Here is a 26,625-nt window from a genome sequence, read left to right as displayed (position 1 = left end):
CAGCTTAGATTCCCCAGGATGATGCTAGCAATGGGAAACTAGTTATGAGAAGTTGAGATTTCCACAGGAGAGTTTTGAGACTGTTCCAGTTATTAGTGTGTCATGAACCAGAAGTGAGGCCATTTGGTACATGTTAGTCCTGGACTAACCACAGCTTGCTGTCTCTCCATAGCCTTCCTGCTTCAAACATTTACCCAAGTATGAGATGCTGGTCTCATAACTGCAGACCCAAATCTCAGTTACACCACCACCAAGTCCAGTCTTGTAGGGTATTGAGTTTTATTGACTGTACATATTTACAAGCTTCAAGATGGACGTGTCACTGATTTTCACAGCTTTGTCACCCCCCACTTTGTGCACAGCAAGAGGCCAATTGCATGACATCAACTTCAGGCCAGTGTCTGACCCCACCCATTGGCAGGGGCTGAACCAATAATAATTAGCAGGGACCCCTCTATTGGTGCTGACTAGCTTAATGCTGGGACTGTACGAGACTGGAGAAGGCAGTCACTTAGGGCAGTCGCTCTGGGTACAGCACCAGGCCCCAGTAAAGCTGCAGTCAACCAGTCCTGTAAGCTCACTTCCACCAGCACAGGGCAGACAAACCCAAGAGGTGCCTTCCACACAGCTATTAGCCCTGCATTTTACTGAGCTGAAAGCACAAGGTGGCAGCAAACCTGGACACAGCAGGGATCCAGAGTACGCCAGACTCCCAGTGCCAGGACAAGAGGAAGCCCACACAACGAGACCAAGCAAAATAAACCATTTATATAAAAATAGTCAAGTCTCCAACTGGTTTACAGGCATCAGATTAAGGTTTTTTTCTTCTTCTTCTTCTTCCTCTCCGACACAGGGGTCTCCAGCTCCTCGGCCTGCTGCTTTCTCTTCTTCCGGACAGGAATTTCCACAACCCCATTTGACACATCGTCAACCGTCAGTTCCTCCTCCTCCACCTTTTCCTTCTTTTTTTTCTTCTTTGTCACCACTTCCACATCCCCGTTCTCCTGCAGGAACAGGAGGTTTAGTGAGGGTGGACATTACTCCGACAAATCAGCCCAAAGAAATACTCTCCCTCACTCACCTCATTCTCAGCTTCGACACTCTTTTCCGCCCCCTCCTCAGCAGCCAGGGCCTCCAGCTTTCTCTTCTCTCTCTTCTTCCTCCTCTTCTCTTTCTTTTCCATTTTTCGCTTCAACCCTGCTGTCACTTCAGCTGCCTGGGAACAGACAGAAACAAATGTCAGACAGTCCCCATCTCACTCACACACACAAGCCATGCACACTAAAGGGTAAAGTGAGACACCCTCAACACATTCACCTGCAATCTGTACTCAGTCTGGCCTAAGTGGGACTCCAGTCCCACACCAGAAGAAGTGGCCTAGCAAACCACTCAGTTGTATTAAAATGGCCACAAATTTTACAAAGCTCATTCTGATCTGAACACTGATCACGTGTACCTGGGGCCCCAGACTCAAACACCGCCCTGTCCAGACACCCACCTCACCGCGAAACACCGCCCTGTCCAGACACCCACCTCACCGCGAAACACCGCCCTGTCCAGACACCCACCTCACCGCGAAACACCGCCCTGTCCAGACACCCACCTCACCGCGAAACACCGCCCTGTCCAGACACCCACCTCACCGCGAAACACCGCCCTGTCCAGACACCCACCTCAGTGGCGGCCTCCTTCATTACATCGATATTTTTGCGCGGAGCCTCGCCAGTCTCGTAGAAGGCCAAACGCTCTTCAACTTGGTCGCGCAGTTTGTCTCCGAACACACTGGTGGGTATATCTGAAAAGCACAATTAGACAGGGTGAGGGTTTGATCAGTCAGCCAACCGGGAACATGAGCCCTGTCAAACACGATGGTCACTGAGGGAAATATCCCTCCAAATGCAGGGAGCACACAATCCTCCTCCTCCCCCCACACAACCCCAGGGAGCAGAGCCCCAAAACAAGGAGATAGTGAAGGTTCAGAGCAAATATGTTCCCACAAAAAAAAGACACTCCCAAATCTAGAGCCCACTGGATGTCAAGGAGCATACAGGGTGAGGCAAGGCAAGAAAGGGAATCTTATGTAGAGAGCTCAATACTGCAGAAAGCCTAGAGGAGTATAGAAAGTGCAGGAGTGAAATTTAAAAAAAGCAGAGGGCATGAAAAAATATTGTCAAGCGAAATTAAGGAAAAACCAAAGTCGTTTTATAAATACATAATGAGCAAGAGGAAAACTAAGTAGGGTCTATTAGAGACCAAAAAGGTAACCAATCTGTGGAGGCAGAAGATGTTGGTATGGTTCTTACTTTGCACCTGTCTTCACAAAAGAGGGGGACGATGCAGACACTGTAGTTAAGGAAGTGTGTGAAATACAGGATGGGATAAACAGCGAGGGGAAGCATTAAGGGGTTTAGCATCTTTGAAAGTAGATAAATCACCAGGCCAGAGGAGCAAGGGAGGAAATAGCAGAGGCTCTGACCATTTTCCAATCCTCTGGCTACAGGTGAGGTGCAGGAGGATTGGAGGACTGCTAGCATTGTACTGTTTAAAACAGAGAAAGGGATAGACCAGTAATTACAGGTCAGTCTAACCTCTGGTGGGCAAATTATTGGAAACAATTCTGAGGGACAGTATTAATTGTCATTTAGAAATGTACAGATCAATCAAGGACAGTCAGCATCGATTTGTTAAGGGAAGATTGTGCCTGACTAATGAATTTTTGGAGGAGGTAACAAGGAGGGTCGATGAGGGTAGCGTGTTTGATGTAATTTACTTGGATTTTAGCAAGCCTTTTGACAAGGTCCCACATGGCAGACTGGTCAGAAAAGTAAATCCCATGGGATCCAAGGGAATGGGGCAAATTGGATCCAAAATTGACAGTGGCAGGAAGCAAAGAGTAATGGTCAACTGGTGTTTTTATGACTGGAAGGCTGTTGCCAGTAGGGTCCCGCAGGGCTCAGCACTAGGTCACTTGATTTTTATGGGAAGTATTAATGATTTGGACTTAAATGTAAGGGGCTTGATTAAGAAGTTTGCATTTGCAGATGATACAAAAGTTGTCCATGCAGTTGATAGTGAGAAGGTAGATAAGGTGGTTAAGGCCGCATACAGGATACTTTCCTTTATTAGCCAAGGCATAAAGAGCAGGGAGGTTATGCTAGAACTGTATAAAACACTAGTTAGGCCACAGCTTGAGTACCGTGTACAGTTCGAGTCACCACACTACTGGAAAGATGTGATTGCACTAGAGAGAGGGTGCAGAGGAGATTTATGAGGATGTTGCCAGGACTGGAGACTTAGCTATAAAGGAAAGATTGGATAGGCTGGGGTTGTTTTCTTTGGAAGAGATTTAATTGAGGTGTATAAAATTATGAAGGGCTGAGATAGAGTGGATAGGAAGGACCTATTTCCCTTAGCTGAGAAGTCAATAACCAGGGGGCATAGATTTAAAGTGATTGGTAGAAGGATTAGAGGGGAGCTGAGGAGAATTTTTTTCACCCAGAGGGTGATAGAGGCAGAAACCCTCAACTCATTTAAAAAGTACTTGGATGTGCACATCCAAGTGCTGTAACCTACAGGGCTACAGACCAAGAGCTGGAAAGCCTTTTTTTGGCTGGCATGGACACAATGGTCTCCTACTGTGATTCTATTTTCTATGAAGTCAGGGAGCAGCCCACTTTAAATGGCAACTTCAATGTTAGCAATCAAAAATTCAACAAATGCAGGGAATAGGTTTAATAAGTGAAGATAACAGAGAGCTCACATCTCCCTCACACTGCAGGCAGCTCCTAAACAAGATTGCTATAACCTTGTAACTAATGCCCTTAGGGCAGGAAGTCTGCATTCTTACCTGCTCTAACCTATGTGACTGCAGTCCCTCACCAACATGTTTGACTTCTACAAGGCTGGCCAGCTACACTCACGAAGAACACACGGTCACCAGTCATCAAAACAAAGACCCGGAACCACTGAATGTCAAACTGTGTGCAACTGTCTCCCCAAAGGGGACGGGACGGGAGTCAGCACACCCCCCCACGGATTAACGGCAGGCTTTGCTCAGAAAGTAGTTGTCAACATTCACAGGAGTGAAATGCGGTTGACGAAAAATAAACATCACTGCCGTGGCCTTGCCGGAGTGGGACGCTGGGCACCCCTTGAAGCCACCCCTCACCTGAGAAGCAGTCGATCCTGGACGCTATCGTGCACTTGTTGGCCAAGTAACGGGAAATCCTGCCTTTGTTCTTAGCAGCGGCTCTGCCTATGAACGTAGAGTGAAAGATCAGGCCATACTTGGGGGTGTTCCCTCTGGTCTTTAGGGCTCTGCAGTCAGACACAAGGAAGAAAGCAGAGGTTATAAACACCCCCCCACTCAGGCTACCAGGCAACAGTCTATTCATCTTCGTTCACCCCTATTAGTCCATTAGCCTAAACACCCACCCCTTCCACCACATCTACAGGATTTGCTGCAGCAACTCACCGTGGCTTCAACAGCACCTCCTGAACTCCACCACAAGGGCAGCAGATGCATGGAAACACCACATCCAGATCACACAGTCAACATATATCACTGTTCCTTCATCACTGGGTCTAAATCCTGGAACGCCATCCCTAACAGCACTGTGGGAGAACCTTCACCAAACAGACTGCAGCGGTTCAAGGCAGCAGCTCACCACCGCCTTCTCAAGGGCAATAAATGCTGGCCTCGCCAGCAACGCCCACAAGAGGTGATCTCATTGAAACACAAGAGTCTGAGGAGGCTTGACAGGGCAGATGCTGAGAGGCTGTTTACCCTGGCTGGAGTCTAGAACCAGGGGGCATAGCCTCAGGATAAGGACTGAGATGAGGAGGAATTTCTTCAGAGGGTTGTGAATCTTAGGAATTCTCTACCCCACAGGGCTGTGGATGCTGAGCTGTTGAATATATTCAAGGCTGAGGAGCTTTGTTTAAAAAGGGAGAAAGATAGACTGAGTAATTACAGACCAGTCAGTCTAACCTCAGTGATGGGTAAATTATTGGAATCAATTCGGAGGAACTGGATAAATTGTCATTTAGAAAGGCACGAGTTAATCAAGGACAGTCAGCACGGATTTGTTGTGGGAAGGTCATGTCTGACTAACTTGATTGAATTTTTTGAGCAGGTAGCAAGGAGGGTTGATGAGGGTAGTGCATTTGATGTAGTCTACATGGACTTTAGCAAGGCCTTTGTCAAGCCCATGGTAGACGGGTCAAAAAAGTAAAAGCCCATGGGATTCAAGGGAAAGTGGCAGGAAGCATAGGGTAATGGTTGCTGGGTGTTTTTGCGACTGGAAGTCAGTTTCCAGAGGGGTCCTGCAAGGCTCAGTACTAGGTCTCGTTTTTGTGGTACACATTAATGATTTGGACTTGAAGATGATACAAAAATTGGCTGTGTGGTTGATAGTGAAGAGGAAAGCGGCAAATGGACAACTAAAGAGGTAAGGGACAGTATAAAACGTAAGGAAAGGGCATACAAAAAGGCAAAAAATAGCAGATGCTGGCAAATGGGAAAGATACAAAAAGTGTATAAAAGAAACTTGCAAGGGATATCAAAACCAATATGAAGAACAGATATAGTCACATTAGGAAAAAGAGGGTGGTCAGGAGCAGTGTTGGCCCCTTAAAAACTGAAAGTGGGGATATTGTCATTGACAATGGGGAAATGGCAGACATGTTGAATAATTACTTTGCGTCAGTATTTACAAAGAGGATAGCATGCCGGAAATCCCAAGAAAACTAATATTGAATCAGGGACAGGGACTCGATAAAATTAACATAAGTAAAGCAACAGTAATGAAGAAAATAATAGCACTAAAGAGTGACAAATCCCCAGGACCAGATGGTTTCCATCCCAGGCTTTTAAAGGAAGTAGGTGAGCACATTGCGGATGCCTTAACTAGAATCTTTCAAAGTTCTCCAGATTCAGGAACTGTCCTTCTAGATTGGAAGATTGCACGTTACTCCGCTTTTCAAGAAAGGAGGGAAACCGGGAAATTATAGACCAGTTAGCCTAACATCTGTTGTGGGGAAAATGCTGGAGTCTATAATTAAGGATAGGGTGACTGAACACAGAGAATTTTCAGTTAATCAGAGAGCCAGCATGGATTCGTGAAAGGTAGGTCGTGCCTGACAAACCTGAGAATTTTTTGAAGAGGTGACTAAAGTAGTGGACAGGGGAATGTCAATGGATGTTATTTATATGGACTGCCAGAAGGCATTTGATAAGGTCCCACATAAGAGACTGTTAGCTAAGATAGAAGCCCATAGAATCGAGGGAAAAGTACAGACTTTGTTAGGAAGCTGGCTGAGCAAAAGGAGACAGAGTAGGGATAATGGGTACTCACATTGGCAGGATGTGACTAGTGGAGTCCTGCAGGGATATGTCTTGGGGCCTCAATTATTCACAATATTTATTAACGACTTAGATGAAAGCATAGAAAGTCTCATATCTAAGTTTGCCGATGACACAAAGATTGGTGGCATTGTAAGCAGTGTAGATGAAAACAAAATTCCAAAGCGATATTGATAGATTAGGTGAATGGGCCAAACTGTGGCAAATGGAATTCAATGTCGACAAATGTGAGGTCATCCACTTTGGATCAAAAAAGGATAGAACAGGGTAATTTCTAAATGGTTAAAAAGTTAACAGTGGATGCCCAAAGGGACCTAGATCATTGAAGTGTCATGAACAGGTGCAGAAAATAATCAAGGCTAATAGAATGCTGGCCTTTATATCTGGAGGACTGGAGTACAAGGGGGCAGAAGTTATGCTGCAGCTATACAAAACCCTGGTTAGACCGCACCTGGAGTACTGTGAGCAGTTCTGGGCACCGCACCTTCGGAAGGACACATTGGCCTTGGAGGGAGTGCAGCGTAGGTTTACTAGAATGATACCTGGACTTCAAGGGTTAAGTTACAAGGAGAGATTACACAAATTGGGGTTGTATTCTCTAGAGTTTCGAAGGTTAAGGGGTGATCTGATCGAAGTTTAAGATATTAAGGGGAACAGATAGGGTGGATAGAGAGAAACTATTTCTGCTGGTTGGGGATTCTAAGAGTAGGGGGCACAGTCTAAAAATTAGAGCCAGACCTTTCAGGAGTGAGATTAGGAGAGAACCAGTGGATGTGGTGTATTTGGATTTTCAGAAGGCTTTTGATAAGGTCTTACACAAGAGGTTAGTGTTAAAGCACATGGGTTTGGGGGGGAATATACTGGCATGGATTGAGAATTGGTTGACAGACAGGAAACAGTAGGAATAAACAGGTCTTTTTCCAGGTGGCAGGCAGTGACTAGTGGGGTACCGCAGGGATCAGTGCTTGGGCCCCAGCTATTCACAATATAGATCAATGATTTGGATGAGGGAACTAAATGTAACATTTCCAAGTTTGCAGACGACACAAAGCTGGGGTGGAATGTGAGCTGTGAGGAGGATGCAAAGAGGCTCCAATGTGATTTAGACAAGTTTGGTGTTATATGGCAGATGCAATATAACATGGATAAATGTAAGGTTATCCATTTTGGTTGTAAAAGCAGAAAGGAAGATTATCTGGATGGTGATAGATTGGGAAAAGGGGAGGTGCAATGAGATCTGGGTGTCCTTGTACACCAGTCGCTGAAAGCGAGCATTCAGGTGCAGCAAGTAGTTAGGAAGGCGAATGGTATGTTGGCCTTCATTGCAAGAGGATGTGAGTACAGGAACAGGGATGTCCTACTGCAGTTGTACAGGGCCTTGGTGAGACCACATCTGGAGTATTGTGTGAAGTTTTGGTCTCCTTATCTGAGGAAGGATGTCCTTGCCATGGAGGGAGTGCAACAAAGGTTTACCAGACTGATTCCTGGGATGGCAGGACTGACATATGAGGAGAGATTGGGTCGACCAGGCCTATATTCACCAGAGTTTAGAAGAATGAGAGGTGATCTCATCGAAACATAAAATTCTAACAGGACCAGACAGACTAGATGCAGGGAGGATGTTTCCCCTGTCTGGGGAGTCTAGAACCAGAGGGTTCTTCACTCAGAATGGTGAATCTTTGGAATTCTCTACCCCAGAGGGCTGTGGAGGCTCAGTCATTGAATATTCAAAAGAGAGACTGAGATTTCTAGATATTAATGGCATCAAGGGATATGGGGATGGTGCAGGAAAATGGTGTTCAAGGTAGAAGATCAGCCATGATCTTGAATGGTGGAGCAGGATCGAGGGGCCAGATGGCCTACTCCTATTTCTTATGTTCTTAAGAACAGAAAAATTCTCAAATTGTTTAACAGGATATGGTTCTGTCCCCACACCCAATGACCTCCATTTCAATCGGTTACAAATCAGAATGAAAAAAAACTGTTGAAAGGAACATCGAGTAAATACCTAGTCCAAGGGATCCAGCTCCAACCCGCACCCCATAAACGTTAAGTCATTAGCACGAGCACCAATACGAGATAGAACAGTGGCTGCTCAGAGCCTGGGGTCAGTTATCACTCACTGCCTGCAAAAGCATTGGCAGCATATCAAACAGACACCCAGTGTCCTGCCATCACCACAGCCACCAGCAGCTATACCTGAACAAAGCTTTCTCCGCACCCAGGATCTGCACCGTTGAGGCTGGGTACTTTGCCAGATTCGTCAGACTGCCTGCGTGAGAGATCAGACGGGCACCCACCTAGAGACGGAATAAAGAACAGTCAGGATCGACTACATTATTTTACAGGGCTATGGGGAAAGAACAGGAGTGCAGGACTAATTGGATAGCTCTTTCAAAGAGCTGGCACAGGCTCAATGGGCTCTATCAAGCTGAGCATTCACAAGTCTAGGATTAACAGACCGACACTCCCCTTTACCAAAGGGCACCAGGCCCCAGCACCCCCAGAAGGGCACCTGTCCCTGGATTCGGAGCCATGCCCTCACTGTGCTCAAGTTCCACACACACACACTTTTTATATGTTCCTACAATCAGTTATGGGAAAGCTCCTTTTAAAGCTGATCCCTGCCCAGGACAGTGGAGAAACACAGTAAACTTTGTAACTGGTGCCAAATGGTGATGAGAACTAATGCTCTCAAATAAGGGCTCCTTTATTTTGAAAAGGACAGCAAACTATTTAGCAACATCTCTGCTCTCATACCTAGAATCATAGAAGTTTACAACTAAGCTAGTCCCAGTTGCCTGCACTTGGCCCATATCCCTCTATACCCATCTTACCCATGTAACTGCCCAAATGCTTTTTAAAAGACAAAATTGTACCCGCCTCTACTCCTGCCTCTGGTAGCTCGTTCCAGACACTCACCACCCTTTGAGTGAAAAAATTGCCCCTCTGGACCCTTTTGTATCTCTCCCCTCTCACCTTAAATCTATGTCCCCTCGTTATAGACTCCCCTACCTTTGGGAAAAGATTTTGACTATCTACCTTATCTATGCCCCTCATTATTTTATAGACTTCTATAAGATCACCCCTAAACCTCCTACTCTCCAGGGAAAAAAGTCCCAGTCTATCTAACCTCTCCCTATAAGTCAAACCATCAAGTCCCGGCAGCATCCTAGTAAATCTTTTCTGCACTCTTTCTAGTTTAATAATATCCTTTCTATAATAGGGTGACCAGAACTGTACACAGTATTCCAAGTGTGGCCTCACCAATGCCCTGTACAACTTCAACAAGACATCCCAACTCCTGTATTCAATGTTCTGACCAATGAAACCAAGCATGCTGAATGCCTTCTTCACCACCCTATCCACCTGTGACTCCACTTTCAAGGAGCTATGAACCTGTACTCCTAGATCTCTTTGTTCTATAACTCTCCCCAACGCCCTACCATTAACGGAGTAGGTCCTGGCCCGATTCGATCGACCAAAATGCATCACCTCACATTTATCTAAATTAAATTCCATCTGCCATTCATCGGCCCACTGGCCCAATTTATCAAGATCCTGTTGCAATCCTAGATAACCTTCTTCACTGTCCACAATGCCACCAATCTTGGTGTCATCTGCAAACTTACTAACCATGCCTCCTAGATTCTCATCCAAATCATTGATATAAATAACAAATAACAGCGGACCCAGCACCGATCCCTGAGGCACACCGCTGGTCACAGGCCTCCAGTTTGAAAAACAACCCTCTACAACCACCCTGTCTTCAAGCCAATGTTGTATCCAATTGGCTACCTCACCTTGGATCCCATGAGATTTAACCTTATGTAACAACCTACCATGCGGTACCTTGTCAAATGCTTTGCTGAAGTCCATGTAGACCACGTCTACTGCACAGCCCTCATCTATCTTCTTGGTTACCCCTTCAAAAAACTCAATCAAATTCGTGAGACATGATTTTCCTCTCACAAAACCATGCTGACTGTTCCTAATCAGTCCCTGCCTCTCCAAATGCCTGTAGATTCTGTCCCTCAGAATACCCTCTAACAACTTACCCACTACAGATGTCAGGCTCACCGGTCTGTAGTTCCCAGGCTTTTCCCTGCCGCCCTTCTTAAACAAAGGCACAACATTTGCTACCCTCCAATCTTCAGGCACCTCACCTGTAGCTGTCGATGATTCAAATATCTCTGCTAGGGGACCCGCAATTTCCTCCCTAACCTCCCATAACGTCCTGGGATACATTTCATCAGGTCCCGGAGATTTATCTACCTTGATGCGCGTTAAGACTTCCAGCACCTCCCTCTCTAATATGTACACTCAAGACATCACTATTTATTTCCCCAAGTTCCCTAACATCCATGCCTTTCTCAACCGTAAATACCGATGCAAAATATTAATTTAGGATCTCACCCATCTCTTGTGGCTCTGCACATAGATGACCTTGTTGATCCTTCAGAGGCCCTACTCTCTCCCCTAGTTACTCTTTTGCCCTTTATGTATTTGTAGAAGCTCTTTGGATTCACCTTTGCCTTATCTGCTAAAGCAACCTCATGTCCCCTTTTGCCCTCCTGATTTCTCTCAACTCTACTCCGGCAATCTCTATACTCTTCAAGGGATCCACTTGATCCCAGTTGTCTATGCATGTCATATGCCTCCTTCTTTCTGACTCGGGCCTCAATCTCCCGAGTCATCCAAGGTTCCCTACTTCTACCAGCCTTGCCCTTTACTTTATAAGGAATGTGCTTACTCTGAACCCTGGTTAACACACTTTTGAAAGCCTCCCACTTACCAGATGTCCCTTTGCCTGCCAACAGACTCTCCCAATCAACTTCTGAAAGTTCCTGTCTAATACCTTCAAAATTGGCCTTTCCCCAATTTAGAATTTTAACTTTTGGGCCAGACCTATCCTTCTCCATAGCTATCTTAAAACTAATTCCATTAGTTTTAAGATAGCTATGGAGAAGGATAGGTCTGGCCCAAAAGTTAAAATTCTAAATTGGGGAAAGGCCAATTTTGAAGGTATTAGACAGGAACTTTCCGAAGTTGATTGGGAGAGTCTGTTGGCAGGCAAAGGGACATCTGGTAAGTGGGAGGCTTTCAAAAGTGTGTTAACCAGGGTTCAGAGTAAGCACATTCCTTATAAAGTAAAGGGCAAGGCTGGTAGAAGTAGGGAACCTTGGATGACTTGGGAGATTGAGGCCCTAGTCAGAAAGAAGGAGGCATATGACATGCATAGACAACTGGGATCAAGTGGATCCCTTGAAGAGTATAGAGATTGCCGGAGTAGAGTTGAGAGAAATCAGGAGGGCAAAAGGGGACATGAGGTTGCTTTAGCAGATAAGGCAAAGGTGAACACTTCTGTCACCTGCCCTTCCTTATTTCCCAAGACGAGGTCAAGTTTTGCCCCCTCTCTAGTCGGGCCATCCACATACTGAATGAGAAATTCCTCCTGAATACACTCAACTGGTGGGGGGGCTATGAGGAGGGGACCTAACACTTGGGGAATAAACCAGTTGATCATAAGGCAGAATGGGCCCCACCTGCTCCATCCTAACAGCCCATTACCAGGGGCTGGAGAGGACACGCTCAGAGCACTGATTATCCTCACAGTGTATCAGAGGATTGACAGATTTAACAGATCATCACAGCGTCTCACTCCAACAGTATCTAAATTCTGCAATGGTCACTCACACCAAAGCACATGGGACCTGAAACAAGGTGCCTATACTGCCCAGACTGCAATTATACTGTACACCGGGATACAAGCAACACTCAGTACAAACACAGTAAGGGCAGAAGTGACTGCAAATCTCAGTGCTTGAGGTCAAGACAACTCCCTCCCAAATAAAAAAGTGTAAGACTGAGAGGCTGTTTGTTAACGTCCGTTAAGACCCCTGCAGACCAGGGCAACACATGACACTTACCACCTCCCCAATGAGAGCAGCCAGATTGGGTGCCACCTGGCTCATCTTGGAGCGTAGGTACTCCTGCAGGGTCTTCCTGTATTCAGCCAGAGACACCACTCTGATTGAGAAGCTCTCAATGTTAATGAGATCAATGGGAGAGATATCCATACCTATTGGAACAAAAGACACCAACTTTAGTTTGTTCAGGGGATGTGGGAGACACTGGCTGGGCCAGTTACTGTCCATCCCTTATTGTACTGAAATAAAAACAGGAAATGCTGGAAAAACTCAGTAGGTCAGGCAGCATCTGTGGAGAGAGAAATGGTTAAAGTTTCATCAGATGAAAGGTCATTGATCTGAAACTTTAACTCCGTTGTTCTCTGGAGACTGCCTGACCTGCTGGGTATTTACAGCATTCAGTTTTTAATATTGATTTCCAGCATCTGCTATATTTTGTTTTTGCCTCATTGTACTGAGGTTTCCTTAGTATTTAGTGACTGATACCACAAGAGGCCACTTCAGAGTCAACCAGGCAGAGTGGGACTGGAGTCATTATAGGCTGGGATGGGTAAGACACAAGTGAACCTGTTGGGTTGGTACAATCTGGCAGTTTCCATGGTCACTTTTCTGGTGCTAGCCCACAAATTACCAGCTTTATTGAATTCAATTTCACAACTGGCCCTGGTGGGATCTGCACTCCACCTCGGAGACCAGCCCAGGACCAGAAACACTGCACTGCTATCCCCAGTCAAGTAGCATGAACTCCCTACAGGCTCAGGCACTGCATTCTGCACCTTCACCAAACACTGCAGGAAAACATGAATCAGTTGATAAGTGTCTCTGAATATGGTCACTAAGTGCCAGCTCGGGTCACTCACCCAAGTGAGACGCTTGAGAGAGAAGGCCCAGGATTTGAGCCCATGATCTAGGCCAATAATCCTGTGCAATATTGAAGGAATGCTGCACTGACAGGTGACGTTAAACCAAGGCCCCACCTATCTGTCTAGGAGGGCGGTAAGTATCCCACAACACTGCATGGAGTCCCGGGGAACATTTGCCCCATGACTAACTTGGGGCATTCATCTATGGGATCTTGCTGTGCACAAAATGATTTTATAGCGACAGGAACTTCAAGTTCCATTATCTGGAAAGTTTTGAGATGTGACTGGCCCACAGAGCAACCGGTTCCAAATACGCTGACGTCCTCTGGCTCCCAACCCTGCAACGCCTCGATTTTAAAATCCCTTCATGACCTCACCCCTCCCTATCGCTAACCTCAGATCTCTGCGTTCCTTCAATTCTGACCTCTTCCACACCCCTGATTTTAATCGCTCCACCACTGGCAGCCGGGCTTCAGCTGCCTAGGCCCCAAGTTCTGGAATTCTCTCCCTAAACCTCTCCACCTCTCTCCAAGAGAATCCTTAAAACCTCTTTGACCGAGGTTTTGGTCACCTGTCCCAATATCTCATGCAGCTCTGTCAAATGTAGTCTGATAATCGCTGCTGTGAAGCACTTTGGGATGCGTTACTATGGTAAAGGTGCTATATAAATGCAAGTTGTTGTTGGGGTGGGAACTAATGCTCAAATAAGGGCTCCCTTTATTTTAAATAGCACAGCAGGCAATATTTAGTAACATCTCTGCTCTCATATACAGGGTGGGGGGGCTGTGACGATGACCTAACACTTGGGGAATAAACCAGTTGATCATAAGGCAGAATAGGCCCCACCTGCTCCATCCTAACAGCCCATTACCAGGGGCTGGAGAGGACACGCTCAGAGCACTGATTATCCTCACAGTGTATCAGAGGATTGACAGATTTAACAGATCATCACAGCGTCTCTCACTCCAACAGTATCTAAACTCTGCAAGTCGCTCATGCCAATCCCACACCAGAGCGTGCAGGACCTGAAACAAGGTTACTGTACTGCCCAGTCTGCAATTATGCTGCATACCAGATACGAGCAACACTCCATCAGTGTACAAAAACAAGGGCAGAAGTGACTGCAAATCTGCCGGGATCAACATAACTCCCACCCCAAAAAACAGACTGACCCATAGAGCTGCGCGAAGCATCCAGGATAGCCTGGGCCTTGGCACCGTCCATTACAATCTCCTCCAGTGCTTCCAGACTCTCCTCCGACAGCTCCTTGCGGTTCCCAATCAGCTTCGCCAGGCGGCAGTAAGTGTAATTCTCAGCAACGATCTTAATCAACTCTGGGAAGTGATAACCGTACCACTCTCTGTAGAGAGAAGGGAAGGGAGGTCACCAGCTGATACTGAGACACAGCCCTGGCAGGCTGTACAGAATCAATGTACCTACATACATTAATAGGTTCCCTCCAAATCAGATAGTTAAACCATACTAAACTGTAGTTATCAACTAATGACCAATAAAGCACAGCATGTAGCTCCTTCCAGGGCCAGTTAACCAATTAGCTGTCTCCCTGCCAACAATACAGCCTGAGTCACAGCAGGAGCAGGGCTGTGGTGTAACAGGGAATTCTACTCTGCCTCCTCTTCCTATACAGTCAGTGCTGAGGGAAAACACTGCCTGTGGCAAGAACCAGGAGGCCCCAGCATCACATTACAGACCTGGCCACCTCTTTCGATTTGTGTATCTGAACCCCCAAGTTCACCCTGCTTGTTTCAATTTTTAAAGTCATTTACTGTATAATTTTTCTCCTTATTTGAGCCATACCCTCCACCAAAGTGCTTCTTCCTCACATTGCTCCTTATTAACCACACTTTCTATTTTGATATTGTACCAATTAAATCAGGGTGTAGATTATTGTATACTAAGAGCAATGGTCCCAACACTGCCGAAGAAATAGAAGGAACAGGAGGAGTAGGCAACATGGCCCCTCAAGCCTGCTCCGCCATTCAGTCAGATCATGGCTGATCTTCAACCTCAACTCCACTTTCCCGCCCAATCCCCATATCCCTTGATTTCCTTAGAGTCCAAAAATCTATCGATCTCAGCCTTGAATATATTCAATGACTCAGCATCCACAGCCCTCTGGGGTAGAGAATTCCAAAGATTCACAACCCTCCGAGTGAAGAAATTCCTCCTCATCTCAGTCTTAAATGGCCGACTCCTTATCCTGAGACTGTACCCCCCCAGTTCCAGACTCTCCAGTCAGGGGAAACAGCCTCTCAGAATCTTATGCCTCAATGAGCACCTCACCCCCCCACCCGATGCAGACTGTCCCCAGTTTACCTGACTCTCATGGAGAAGGTGTTGATGTCCTTGTCCAGCTGGTCCAACAAGCTGATGGACTGGATGATCATGTTGTCGGCCCGGTTCACATTGAACTTCACCTTAGCCCGAGAGTAACTGTGACCCAGACCCAGCTGGGCTTTGGCAGCAGAAAGAGCAGTCAGGCCCTGCACCAGGGAGTGGAAGTGAAGCCGTACCCCTAGAACAGAACAAAACCATCAGTTCACCAGGAGGGGGGCTAAAGGGACATGGTCCCACACAGAGCACGGGAACTCAACAGGACAGCCTCCAATATGAGTGTGCACGAGGCATACTGCAGACACCCTGCTCATCGCAGCAGTGTTATCAGTACCATAAAAGATAAACTTTCAGGATCGACTGTCCCCAGACACACCCCATAAAGCCCAGATGCATACTCATACAGCACAGGACACCATTTGGCCCATCGTTGCTTTGCCAGAGCTATCCAGTTAGTGCCACTCCTCCCGCAATAGCCCTGCAAATTTTTATCCAATTCCCATTTGTAATTTATTGAATCTACTTCCACCACCCTTTCAGGCAGTGCATTCCAGATCAGAACTAATTATTTTTCTCCTCATCTATCTGCTGGTTACCAACCCTTCTGCCACTGGAAACAGTTTCACCTTATTTACTCCATCAAAACACTTCATGATTTTGATCACCTCTATATCAAATCTCCCCTTAACGTTCTCTGTTCGAAGGAGAACCACCCCAGCTGCTCCAGTCTAAGGTACCATTCTAATAAATCTCCTCTGTATCCTCCAAGGCCGTGGTATCTTTCCTGAAGTGTGGTACCCAGAATTGGACACAATACTCCAGCTGAGGCCTAACCAGTATTACATCCTTGCTTTTGCCACTATCAAAAAAAAACCAAGGATCCCATGTGCTTTTTTTAAAAAAGCCTTCTCAAATTGTCCTGCCACCTTTAAAATTTTTTTTAAAAATTCATTCATGGGATGTGGGTGTCGCTGGCAAGGCCAACATTTATTGCCCATCCCTAACTGCCCTTAAGGTGGTGGTGAGCCGCCTTCTTGAACCGCTGCAGTCCGTGTGGTGAAGGTTCTCCCACAGTGCTGTTAGGAAGGGAGTTCCAGGATTTTGACCCAGCGACGATGAAGGAACGGTGATATATTTCCAAGTCGGGATGGTGTGTGACTTGGAGGGGAACGTGCAGGTGGTGTTATTCCCATCTGCCTGCTGCTCTTGTCCTTCGAGGTGGTACAGGTCGTGGGTTTGGGAGTTGCTGTGTAGATACATCCTCATGTCCGTTCCTGCACCTTTAGAATTGTACCATTTAGTTTATACAGCCACAGCCTGAGACTGAAACAGACCGTTCGCAAACTTGGCGTCCTATTTGACCCCGAGATGAGCCTCCGACCACATATCCACTCCATCACCAAGACCGCCTACTTCCACCTCCGTAACATCGCCCATCTCCACCACTGCCTCAGCTCATCTGCTGTGAAATCCTCATCCATACCTGTTACTCCAGACACAACTATTCCAATGCTCTCCTGGCCGGCCTGTCAATCTAGCTCATCCAAAACTCTGCTGCCCATATCCTAACTCTCACCAAGTCCCGTTCTCATATCACCCCTGTGCTCGCTGGCCGACATTGGCTCCTGGTCCGGGAACGCCTAGTTTTCAAATCCCTCCATGGCCTTGACCCTGCGTATCTCTAACCTCCTCCAGCCCTACAACCCTCCAAGATCTCTGCGCTCCTCCCAATTCTGGCCTCTTGCACACCACCCCCCCCCCCCCCAATTTTCATCGGTAACTGTGCCATCAGCTGCCTAGGCCCCAAGCACTGGAATTTCCTCCCTGAACCTCTGCCTTGCTCTCCTCCTTTGAGATGGTCCTTACAACTTCTCTTTGCCTGTCCTAATATCTTGTGGCTCGGTGTCAAATTTTGTTTAACACTCCTGTGACACACCTTGGGACATTTTACTACATTAAAAAGGTGCTATATAAATGCAAGTAGTTGTTGTATATTGCCTCATTCTGTGTGCTAAAATGCATTAGCTCACACTCCTCTGCATTAAATTTCATCCATGTGTCTGCCCATTTCACCAGTCTGTCTATGTCCTCCTGAAGACTATGCTACATTTTCTTGTTCTGTCTCATCTGCAAACTTTGAAATTATACCCTCTATACCAGAGTCCAGGTCATTAATATATCAAGAGCAGTGGTCCTAATACCAACCCCTGGGAAACACCACTCCAGTCTGAAAAAAACATTCTCACCTTTCTGTCCCTTAGCCAATTTTGTATCCACACTGCCACTGTCCCTTTAATCCCATGGGCACCAATTTTGCTAACAAGTGTATTGGAGTAGTTTATCAAAAGCCTTTAGATTACTCCGAGCAGTTACACTCCCCACAAAGTCCAGATGGCCCTTCAAGCAGAATCTCTTGCTGCCGGTTCCCACATTTAAATGTCAAAACCTCCAGTTACTTCCAACACTGGTCTGGGTTTGTTGACTAGTCACTCTCTTACCTCGAATGATTTCTGCCACTACCCCTCCAGTCTGGCACTGGATGCCAATCTCCTCCTGCACTGCTGCTCCGATTTTCGGATCCGCCACCCCCAGGATCACCTTCTTTTTCTTGCTGGAAGCAGGCATGTTAGTCTCCAGCAGCAGTCTCATGTCCTCATGAACAATACCTGGGAAAGAACCAACAGTTAGTGATCTGAAAGGAGCCACGGGTGGGACAATGATGCAGCCCTGCCTCCGGTGCTCAGCTCCATTGGTTCACTTCACAGCAGTCAGTGGATTGACAGATGAGACATCATCGCACTCCAGAGAACACCCCAAGTCGCAGACTAGATCCTGGGGAACACCCCAAGTATCAGGCTACAACTCAAGGAACACCCTGCCCTCCCCACAGATTGAGTGCACCATTACCCCTCCCAATGTACTTTACCCAAACTCCAATTACCATCACCCAATTGGACCAGTCTTGTGGACACATTGTGCCAATTTCAAGTTGTTGGACAACCAGAACAACGCCCAGGGCTGTGATACATGCATTGAGGGTGAGTGTGGTATGGGTGAATTCCCCTACAGTACAACACATGACAGGAGGTAGGAAAAAGCATTAGATGGGATAGATACCCCACCATTCCCCAGCAACCCCCAAAGCAGGCCCATGAATAGTCAAACTAAGTCATCACATGGATGCCACTAGACTGCCCGGCACCCAATCAAGTTACCAGCTCCAGTAGACACACTGAGGGCCTTCACGGTAGACAGAAGCCAACTCACCTTCAGAAATAGCATTAATGTTTTCCAGGGCACTCTGAGCAGATTTAAATGGTGAAAATGCCACTAGTTTAATAATGTTGTTGAACTTCCCAATGGTCAGCACACTCTCCTCCACCTGGAACAGGAAGGGAAGGTCACATCAAGGAGCTGGGAGAGAAACCAATCAGCACAGAACACAGTCCAGCTCCCTCCCACACCAACACAACCCAATCTCCATCTCCAACTGAACACTAACCTGCCTCCCCATCACATACTGACAGGCCACAGGCATATTTCCAAGATTATCAGTGGTTACTGCTGCATGACAATGTCAGCTTGGCTAGTTGGAAGTAGTGACTTGGTTAAAAAGCATCTGATCAGATCCTTAGGACACCCAAAGCTCTCTAAGCTCATTTCCACATGGCAAATCCTATAAAAGGCACTTGAAGAAGCAATGCTGGCTCAGGGAACATTGGCCAGGACACCAGGAGAACATTCTGCTCTTCCAACACTGCCATAGGAACTGGAGTTCTGATAAAGGTCATCGACATGAAACGTTAACTCGGTTTCTCACTCCACATCCAACTTATAAACCCATTTCCCTTTAGACTGATTAATCCTATGGGATTAAAGGGACAGTGGCAGCATTGATACAAAATTGGCTAAGAGACAGAATGCAGAGCATAGTGGTGAACGCTTGTTTTTTCAAACTCGAGGGAAGTAAACAGTGGTGTTCCCCAGGAGGTCGGTATTAGGGCCACTGCTCTTTTTGGTATATTAGTGACCTGGATACAGGTTTGAGGGGGAATAATTTCAAAGTTTGCAGATGACATGAAACTCAAATGTAGTAAACAATGTGCATAGCAACAGACTTCAGGAGAACATAGACTGATTAAATTGACAGATGCACAGCAGATTAAATTTAACATGGAGAAGTGTGAAGTGATCATCTTGGTAGGAAGAATGAGGAGGCAATATAAACCAAATGGTATAATTTTAAGGAGGTGTATGTACACAATCTTTGAAAGTGGCAGGATAAGCTGAGAAGACCATTAGAAACATGGGATTCTGGGCTTTATAAATAGAAGCCATTATGTGGAGATGCCGGTGATGGACTGGGGTGTACAAATGTAAGGAATCTTACAACACCAGGTTATAGTCCAACAGTTTTATTTGAAAATCACAAGCTTTTGGAGGCTTTCTCCTTAGTCAGGTGTGAAAGCCTCCGAAAGCTTGTGATTTTCAAATAAAACTGACTATAACCTAGTGTTGTAAGATTCCTTACATTTATAAATAGAGGCATAGAATACAAAAGCAAGGCAGTTATGCTAAACCTTTATAAAACACTGGTTAGGCCTCAGATGGAGTATTGTGTTCAATTCTGGGCACTGCACTAGGAAGGGTGTCAAGGCCTTAAGTGTGCAGAAGAGATTTACTGAATGGTATGAAAACAGAAAATGCTGGAGAAGCTCAGCAAGTCAGGAATCATCTGTGGAGAAAGGAACAGTTAACGTTTCAGGAAGACCGTTTGTCAATATTTTGATTTACTACAATGGTACCAGGAATGAGGGACTTCAGTTATGGCCTGGAGAAGCTGGGGCTGTAAAAATAAGGAGAGACTGTTTCCAGTGGCAGGAGGGTCAGTAACCAGAGGACACAGATTTCAGGTGAGTGGCAAAAGAACCAGAAGCAATATGAGGAAACATATTTAAAGAAAAACTTAGCAAGTTATGATCTGGAATGATCTGAAGTGGAAGCAGATTCAATAATAACTTTCAAGAGGCAAGGTTCACTAGATTAATTCCTGGGATAAGAGGGTCCTATGAGGAAAGGTTGAGCCTATACTCTCTGGAGTTTAGAAGAACGAGAGGTGATCTCATTGAAACATAATATTCTGCAGGGGCTTGACAGGGTAGATGCTGAGAGGTTGTTTCCCCTGGCTGGAGAGTCTAGAAGTGGGGAGCATAGTCTCAGGATAAGGAGTCGGCCATTTAAGACTGAGATGAGGAGGAATTTCTTCACTCAGAGGGTTGTGAATCTTTGGAATTCTCTACCCCAGAGGGCTGTGGATGCTGAGTCATTGAATACATTCAAGGCCGAGGTCGATTGATTTTTGGACTCTAGGGGAATCAAGTGGGAAAGTGGAGTTGAGGTCAAAGATCAGCCATGATCTGATTGAATGGTGGAATCGGTTCGAGGGGCCGTGTGGCCAACTCCTATTTCTTATGAACTGGATAAATACTTGAAGGAAAGTTTACAGAGCCATGGGGAAAGAGGACTAATGGAATAGCTCTTTCAAAGATCTGGCACAGGGACAATGGGCCAAATGGCCATCTCCTCACCCACATAAGCCACTGCGCTTCAGAAAACACCGTAAAAGCACCGAGAGATTTGATGAAAGCTATTAAAACATTGACTGAACCGAGACCAGCTCACCTGGGGCAGAAGCAGGCCGATCTCCTCAATCTCTTTAACTGCCAGCAGCGCGTATCCGGCAGCATGCTCGAAGAGCACATGGAGCAGCACCTGGACGAGAGAGAGAACACAGGGTCAGAGACCGGCACTCGGTCCCTCCCCAATCCCCCGGGCAACAGACACTGACCGAGCACCGCAAAACATAGGAGGGCTCCGCCGAGACCCCCCGAAACATAGGAGAGCGCCGCCGAGACCCCCGAAACAGAGGAGAGCGCCGCCGAGACCCCCCGAAACATAGGAGAGCGTCGCCGAGACCCCCCGAAACATAGGAGAGCGTCGCCGAGACCCCCCGAAACATAGGAGAGCGTCGCCGAGACCCCCCGAAACATAGGAGAGCGTCGCCGAGACCCCCCGAAACATAGGAGAGCGTCGCCGAGACCCCCCGAAACATAGGAGAGCGTCGCCGAGACCCCCCGAAACATAGGAGAGCGTCGCCGAGACCCCCCGAAACATAGGAGAGAGTCGCCGAGACCCCCCGAAACATAGGAGAGAGTCGCCGAGACCCCCCCGAAACATAGGAGAGAGTCGCCGAGACCCCCCCGAAACAGAGGAGAGAGTCGCCGAGACCCCCCCGAAACAGAGGAGAGAGTCGCCGAGACCCCCCGAAACAGAGGAGAGAGTCACCGAGACCCCCCGAAACAGAGGAGAGAGTCACCGAGACCCCCCGAAACAGAGGAGAGAGTCACCGAGACCCCCCGAAACAGAGGAGAGAGTCACCGAGACCCCCCGAAACAGAGGAGAGAGTCACCGAGACCCCCCGAAACAGAGGAGAGAGTCACCGAGACCCCCCGAAACAGAGGAGAGCGCCGAGACCCCCCCGAAACAGAGGAGAGAGTCACCGAGACCCCCCGAAACAGAGGAGAGAGTCACCGAGACCCCCCGAAACAGAGGAGAGAGTCACCGAGACCCCCCGAAACAGAGGAGAGAGTCACCGAGACCCCCCGAAACAGAGGAGAGTCACCGAGACCCCCCGAAACAGAGGAGAGAGTCACCGAGACCCCCCGCCGATGGATATATCAGGGGGGGGGGGGGGGGTGTTAGTGGGGCCTGAGAGAAACTCCCTCCTCACCGCCCATCAAACATCCCCGGGGCAGGGACAGAGTAAAGGCCCCTCTCCCCGCCCCCCCTCTCCCTCTCCCCGCCCTCCCTCTCCCCGCCCCCCCTCCCACCCGATGGGCAGCCGGGGGGGGGGGGGGGGTCGTGTTTTCGGCCCGGCCTCCCCGGGGGACTGATCTCGATCCCGCCCGAAGGCTGCGGGCCGGACCCGCGCCCACCAGTCACTGCCGAACCGCGGCCCCGGGCAAGGCAGCGGGAGAGCCGGATCCGAGAGCCCCTCCCCCGGCCACCGCCATCACCACGTGGCCGGGGCCCCGGACATCACCGGCTCATCATCACATCCGGCGGGCGGAGGCACCGGGCCCGGCCCACAGCGACCGCCACCCCCGGGGCCCGGCCCACAGCGACCGCCACCCCCGGGGCCCGGCCCACAGCGACCGCCACCCCCGGGGCCCGGCCCACAGCGACCCGACCGCCACCCCCGGGGCCCGGCCGCCTCTTCCCCCGGGGCCCGGCCGCCTCTTCCCCCGGGGCCCGGCCGCTCCCTCACCATCTCGGCGGCGCCGCCCGGACTGAGACTCGGCCCCCCGTGACGCAGGCTCTTATACCCTCCACCTTCCAGTAAACACGGCCCTCACTGGCTGCCGAGCGGCCAATCACCTCACCCTGACCGAAGAGCGTCACTCCTCCCGCTCCCGCCAAATCAGTTCAAAAACCCGCGATCAACGGTTTGAGCAGCTGATAAACTCACCACTAAACCAGCTCAACTACCACTAAACCACCTCAACTACCACTAAACCAGCTCAACTACCACTAAACCAGCTCAACTAAACCAGCTCACTCACCTCTAAACCAGCTCAACTACCACTAAACCAGCTCAACTAAACCAGCTCACTCACCTCTAAACCACCTCAACTACCACTAAACCAGCTCAACTACCACTAAACCAGCTCAACTAAACCAGCTCACTCACCTCTAAACCAGCTCAACTACCACTAAACCAGCTCAACTAAAGCAGCTCACTCACCTCCAAATCAGCTCAACTATCACCAAACCAGCTCAACTAAACCAGCTCACTCACCACTAAACCACCCCAACTACCACTAAACCAACTCATTCACCTCGAAACAACCTCAACTAAACCAGCTCACTCACCTCTAAACCAGCTCAACTAAAGTAGCTCACTCACCACTAAACCAGCTCAACTAAACCAGCACACTCACCACTAAACCAGCTGACTCATCTCTAAACCAGCTCAACTAAATCAGCACACTCAACACTAAACCAGCTCAACTAAATCAGCTCATTCACCAGTAAACCAGCTCACTCACCACTAAACCAGCTCAACTAATCCAGCTCAACTAAACCAGCTCATTCACCACTAAACCAGCTCAACTAAACCAGCTCACTCACCTCTAAACCAGCTCAACTACCACTAAACCAGCTCAACTAAAGCAGCTCACTCACCTCCAAATCAGCTCAACTATCACCAAACCAGCTCAACTAAACCAGCTCACTCACCACTAAACCACCTCAACGACCACTAAACCAGCTCATTCACCTCGAAACAACCTCAACTAAACCAGCTCACTCACCTCTAAACCAGCTCAACTAAAGTAGCTCACTCACCACTAAACCAGCTCAACTAAACCAGCACACTCACCACTAAACCAGCTGACTCATCTCTAAACCAGCTCAACTAAATCAGCACACTCAACACTAAACCAGCTCAACTAAATCAGCTCATTCACCAGTAAACCAGCTCACTCACCACTAAACCAGCTCAACTAATCCAGCTCAACTAAACCAGCTCATTCACCAGTAAACCAACTCAACTAAACCAGCTCACTCACTTCCAAACCAGCTCAACTAAACCAGCTCACTCAACACTAAACCAGCTCAACTAAACCAGCTCATTCACCTCTAAACCAGCTCAACTAAATTAGCTCACTCACCGCAAAACTAGTCCAACGAAACCACCTCACTCACCATTAAACCTGCTCAACTAAACCAGCTCACTCACCTCCAAACCAGCTCAACTAAGCCAGCTTACTCACCGCTAAACCAGCTCAACTAAACCAGCTCACTCATCACGAAACCAGCTCACACGTAGGGTTTTGGAGTGCGTGTGTCGATGGTTTTGGAGTGCGTGTGTCGATGGTTTTGGAGTGCGCGTGTCGATGGTTTTGGAGTGCGCGTGTCGATGGGGTTTTGGAGTGCGCGTGTCGATGGGTTTTGGAGTGCGCGTGTCGATGGGGTTTGGAGTGCGTGTGTCGATGGTTTTGGAGTGCGCGTGTCGATGGGGTTTTGGAGTGCGTGTGTCGATGGTTTTGGAGTGCGCGTGTCGATGGTTTTGGAGTGCGCGTGTCGATGGGGTTTTGGAGTGCGCGTGTCGATGGGTTTTGGAGTGCGCGTGTCGATGGGGTTTGGAGTGCGTGTGTCGATGGTTTTGGAGTGCGCGTGTCGATGGGGTTTTGGAGTGCGTGTGTCGATGGGTTTTGGAGTGCGTGTGTCGATGGGGTTTTGGAGTGCGTGTGTCGATGGGGTTTGGAGTGCGTGTGTCGATGGGGTTTGGAGTGCGTGTGTCGATGGGTTTTGGAGTGCGCGTGTCGATGGGTTTTGGAGTGCGCGTGTCGATGGGGTTTGGAGTGCGTGTGTCGATGGTTTTGGAGTGCGCGTGTCGATGGGGTTTGGAGTGCGTGTGTCGATGGGGTTTGGAGTGCGCGTGTCGATGGGGTTTGGAGTGCGTGTGTCGATGGTTTTGGAGTGCGTGTGTCGATGGGGTTTGGAGTGCGCGTGTCGATGGGGTTTGGAGTGCGTGTGTCGATGGGGTTTGGAGTGCGTGTCGATGGTTTTGAGTGCGTGTGTCGATGGTTTTGGAGTGCGTGTGTCGATGGTTTTGGAGTGCGTGTGTCGATGGGGTTTGGAGTGCGCGTGTCGATGGGGTTTGGAGTGCGTGTGTCGATGGGGTTTGGAGTGCGTGTGTCGATGGGGTTTGGAGTGCGTGTCGATGGTTTTGAGTGCGTGTGTCGATGGGGTTTTGGAGTGCGTGTCGATGGTTTTGAGTGCGTGTGTCGATGGGGTTTCGAGTGCGTGTCGATGGTTTTGAGTGCGTGTGTCGATGGGGTTTCGAGTGCGTGTGTCGATGGGGTTTGGAGTGCGTGTGTCGATGGGGTTTGGAGTGCGTGTGTCGATGGGGTTTGGAGTGCGTGACGATGGTTTTGAGTGCGTGTGTCGATGGGGTTTTGGAGTGCGTGTGTCGATGGGGTTTTGGAGTGCGTGTGTCGATGGGGTTTTGGAGTGCGTGTGTCGATGGGGTTTGGAGTGCGTGTGTCGATGGGGTTTTGGAGTGCGTGTGTCGATGGGGTTTGGAGTGCGTGTGTCGATGGTTTGGAGTGCGTGTGTCGATGGGGTTTTGGAGTGCGTGTGTCGATGGGGTTTGGAGTGCGTGTGTCGATGGGGTTTGGAGTGCGTGTGTCGATGGGGTTTGGAGTGCGTGTGTCGATGGGTTTTGGAGTGCTTGTGTCGATGGGGTTTGGAGTGCGTGTGTCGATGGGGTTTGGAGTGCGTGTGTCGATGGGGTTTGGAGTGCGTGTGTCGATGGGGTTTGGAGTGCGTGTGTCGATGGGTTTTGGAGTGCGTGTGTCGATGGGGTTTGGAGTGCGTGTGTCGATGGGGTTTGGAGTGCGTGTCGATGGTTTTGAGTGCGTGTGTCGATGGGGTTTGGAGTGCGTGTGTCGATGGGGTTTGGAGTGCGTGTGTCGATGGGGTTTTGGAGTGCGTGTGTCGATGGGGTTTGGAGTGCGTGTATCGATGGTTTTGGAGTGCGTGTGTCGATGGTTTTGGAGTGCGTGTGTCGATGGGGTTTGGAGTGCGTGTGTCGATGGGGTTTTGGAGAGCGTGTGTCGATGGGTTTCGAGTGCGTGTGTCGATGGGTTTTGGAGTGCGTGTGTCGATGGTTTTGGAGTGCGTGTGTCGATGGGGTTTGGAGTGCGTGTCGATGGGGTTTGGAGTGCGTGTGTCGATGGTTTTGGAGTGCGTGTGTCGATGGGGTTTGGAGTGCGTGTCGATGGTTTTGAGTGCGTGTGTCGATGGGGTTTGGAGTGCGTGTGTCGATGGGGTTTGGAGTGCGTGTCGATGGTTTTGAGTGCGTGTGTCGATGGGGTTTGGAGTGCGTGTGTCGATGGGGTTTGGAGTGCGTGTGTCGATGGGGTTTGGAGTGCGTGTGTCGATGGGGTTTGGAGTGCGTGTGTCGATGGGGTTTGGAGTGCGTGTGTCGATGGCTTTTGGAGTGCGTGTGTCGATGGGTTTGGAGTGCGTGTGTCGATGGGTTTCG

At 48.5% G+C, this 26,625-nt stretch overlaps 1 protein-coding gene and 1 non-coding gene across 2 annotated transcripts; both read right to left on the bottom strand.

The window, feature by feature from the left end:
* Positions 1–262: 262 nt before the first annotated feature.
* nop56 (NOP56 ribonucleoprotein homolog) lies at positions 263–22,915 on the bottom strand. The gene is made up of 12 exons (XM_067981831.1): positions 22,840–22,915; positions 21,195–21,284; positions 18,780–18,894; positions 18,011–18,178; positions 15,495–15,693; positions 14,330–14,517; positions 12,295–12,446; positions 8,564–8,664; positions 4,169–4,317; positions 1,674–1,795; positions 1,082–1,216; positions 263–1,004 (listed from the first exon to the last, which is right to left on the bottom strand). Exons 1-12 carry the CDS (start codon positions 22,840–22,842, stop codon positions 807–809), a joined length of 1,620 nt encoding a protein of 539 aa, XP_067837932.1. The 5' UTR covers positions 22,843–22,915; the 3' UTR covers positions 263–806.
* LOC137319969 (small nucleolar RNA SNORA51) lies at positions 14,712–14,850 on the bottom strand. The gene has a single exon (XR_010962318.1). It is a non-coding gene; the product is annotated as a small nucleolar RNA SNORA51 (small nucleolar RNA).
* Positions 22,916–26,625: the final 3,710 nt, after the last annotated feature.

The sequence above is a fragment of the Heptranchias perlo genome, unplaced genomic scaffold (assembly GCF_035084215.1).
Source record: "Heptranchias perlo isolate sHepPer1 unplaced genomic scaffold, sHepPer1.hap1 HAP1_SCAFFOLD_954, whole genome shotgun sequence".
Lineage (NCBI taxonomy): Eukaryota > Metazoa > Chordata > Chondrichthyes > Hexanchiformes > Hexanchidae > Heptranchias > Heptranchias perlo.
Note: the sequence above shows the minus strand (reverse complement) of the source record. Positions and strands in the feature narration are given on the sequence as shown.